General features: G+C 43.0%; 1 protein-coding gene across 1 annotated transcript; it reads left to right on the forward strand.

Annotated features, from left to right (window-relative positions):
- The first annotated feature begins 466 nt into the window (after positions 1-466).
- On the forward strand, positions 467-1,860 carry LOC125767461 (uncharacterized). Its single transcript, XM_049434065.1, has 2 exons — positions 467-852; positions 942-1,860. The coding sequence occupies exons 1-2, from the start codon at positions 631-633 to the stop codon at positions 1,446-1,448; spliced, it is 729 nt and encodes a 242-aa protein (XP_049290022.1). The 5' UTR covers positions 467-630; the 3' UTR covers positions 1,449-1,860.
- Positions 1,861-3,098: the final 1,238 nt, after the last annotated feature.

Below are 3,098 nucleotides of genomic sequence, written 5' to 3' on the forward strand. Positions count from 1 at the left end.
CGGAACCGTCTCATGAAGATAGCGAAATTGCGGATGCAGCTGCAATTGCATGCGCTCGGTATTGCATGCTGTATGGATAGATGGATGGATGGTTGGATGGATGGATGGACAGCGAGTTATCCGTTGGGCAGAGATTTCGCTACAAGAGTACAGTTTCACTTGCATGGTTGCCGGTGTTGCTGGCCACGTTCCGTTCCGATTTCCCATTTTTTTTCGTGAAGATGCGACGGCCGGGCTCGTAAGCAAATTGCGTGGAATGGAATTTCGCTCTGGCTGCATGATCAGCGGTCTAACGAGTGAAAATGTGCATCGATGTGTGGTTTTGGCCAGTGACGAAAAAATCTTTTCCACGTGCAAGCGAGAAGGAGAATAGAAATCGGAAAAACTCATCATGACTCACATTTCGTAGGGCATATCACGGCATCGCAAGCAGAGCATTGAGGCGCATTTAAAAGCAGGTGCTTATCACTGTACTCATCAGTTGCAGTTTGGTTATCAGCAGTGAAACATCCATCCAACATATCAGCAGCGCCACCGGTGCAGTGCCAGAGAGTCAGTCTGCGTCGACGGGTTCCGAGTGTATTAGTGTATCTGAAGGTGCGTGACGCACTTTAAGGCTAGCAAGGCAACATGTGCAACCGAACCATCATTGCGGAGCTCCTGCTCGTGGTCGCCCTGGCGACATCCGCCCTTGGTGCTGCGGGAGGCTGCTCGTGGCGTGCCAGCAGCAGCTGGTTCGGAGGAGAAATCTGTGTCCTGCAGAAGGTTTACGACGACTGTCAGGAGACAGCGGACTTTACCGAGTGTCTCAAGCAAAAAGCGCTGACCTCCATCTCCCGAGCCATCGATTTGGTAATATGAACTATTTGTTGATATGGTTTTTCTTAATTGTTGGGTGTGCGTCGAACTGCGAACTTAAGCTAAACTGAACTCTTTGACAGGATTCCATCCAACTGGTCGATGGAGTAACCCTTGTCAAGCAGAAGAACGTGTCCGCTAATGAAAAATCTGAGGGCGCCATCCTCGGACTGTCCGATGCGCGCTCGATGGAAGGTCTCGGCGAAACGGATAAGGCACTTGTGCAGAAGATTGACAAGTTCCTCAAGACCCACACCATCAGCTTCGATCTGTCCGAAGCGCGAGGAAGTGGTAACAAGAAGAACGGTAGCCGCTACGTCATTGCTGCCCTCCTGACCGCCATGGGTATTGCTGGACCGATCGGTCTGAAGACCCTCGGAGCCATCGCATTCAAGGCCCTGGTTATCAGTAAGGTCGCCCTCACCATCGCCAGTATCATGGCGCTCAAGAAGATCTTCAAGGCTGACCATCACGAGGAAACCAGCTTCCAGGTGCACACCGGCCATGATAACCGTCGGGCCACGTACTTTGTGCGTCCGGTGCGGGCTAACGATCCCTACCGATACTATTACGAACAGCCAGCACACTAAGCGAAAGCTTCGAGTTCGAAATGGTTAGATGGTCAACATTCAATCGTGTTGCTTTCCCAGCCATTCCAAGCTTAACCCCGAAACGCCAAACGATAATGCAATAAGTCCTCGAAAGCAAACACTCCAAATCACCAACCAATCTGGACGAATCGATTCCAAGGATCCGCGATCCAGATACACAAAACGTTGCCACTGTCGGAAGTTTATTGAAAACCCCGTGGGACACACTGTCATTATCGCAACACATTGGGATGTGACCGCCACAGTAAATTATTTGCGTTGGAATATTTATTTATTTATTGAACGGAAAGCGGAATACCAAAAGATGCAATGTTTTACAATACCGGTAGATCGTGCAATGTAACATTAAGGAAGAAAAATGTGCAATAAAAACATACTGTGAAATTATTAATAGCTCTAACCTTAATCAAAGGGTAGTCAACTGAGAACGAATAGTCTTTCATATGCGACGCTGTTTTTGGTTTTTGTTTTTTATTTTAATAATGTTACATCGTAAGTGGTGAATAAAATGTTGGCTGTGATTATTATTTTGTTTTAAATATTTTTTCTTTATCATAATTCAAATTCGAATAACGCATAGTTATCGCTTTGATGCTAGAGCATAAGCTTTGCAATTACTAATGACTATTAAAATTACTGACGATTGAATATGAACTGTCGAGAGGCTCTATCAAAATAACAAACTTTGTAAGAAATAATTAGGGGATTTCTAAAAATTATTTTACTAAATACAAATCCACAAATTTTATGACAATATAAGCATATTAATTCTGTGCCGATGGTCACTCCTCAATGGAACGAAAAAAATGCGAATCACTTCTCACGATGAATAACGCAAAAACACGATACACACAAAAGAAAACATTCGGTTGGTTTTGTTAAAATTTTTAAGTAGAAAATTTTCATAAAGATTCATAAGCTTCCCATATTGACAATAAGTAAAAATATATACAAAGAATATAAAATTGTTGCTACAAAAAATCTAATGATAACATTATTGAAGTGTTTTAAAAGCTGTTAACATATTGAAGCCACTTCTTTATTTATTTATATTTAATTATTATACCATTACCATTATTATAGCCGTATTGTCAGCCTCAAAAGGCTGAAGTGTGTATAATTTTCACAAAGTATTTTCTCCATTCCTACTTTGCCTTATTCCGGACATGGGATCCACATCTTATTGACATCATCTGGGTTGCACAGTCCTTTCGAGAATTGAACTTCGAAAAGAATTACATTGTTCATGTTTAATTCATTCAACCTATGCTCTGTTAAAAAGTGTGCTGAGAAACACTCACGCTTAAAATGTTATTCGTTTTCAAAAGCTACACATATTTTTTTCTGTTCGGTCTAATGTACGGCACAGTAAGCTTTATGTGATTCTTGTCTTGTAGCGTGCAACTGGGCTTGGCTTTCATGCTTCAACCCATACGCGTGATACTCAAGCCCTGTGTCCGCACAGTTGGGACGATTCAAATCTGATTAATGGTTCCGAAAGCATTGGACTTGTTTGACAATTAATATCTTCCGCGGCCGCCAAACGACCATCGTGCACGATCGCTGGCTAGTCGATCGTACATATCCCCCTGTGTGGGATCACTTGAACCAGAAGAAGGAAAACGACAA

The sequence above is a fragment of the Anopheles funestus genome, chromosome 3RL (assembly GCF_943734845.2).
Source record: "Anopheles funestus chromosome 3RL, idAnoFuneDA-416_04, whole genome shotgun sequence".
NCBI lineage: Eukaryota > Metazoa > Arthropoda > Insecta > Diptera > Culicidae > Anopheles > Anopheles funestus.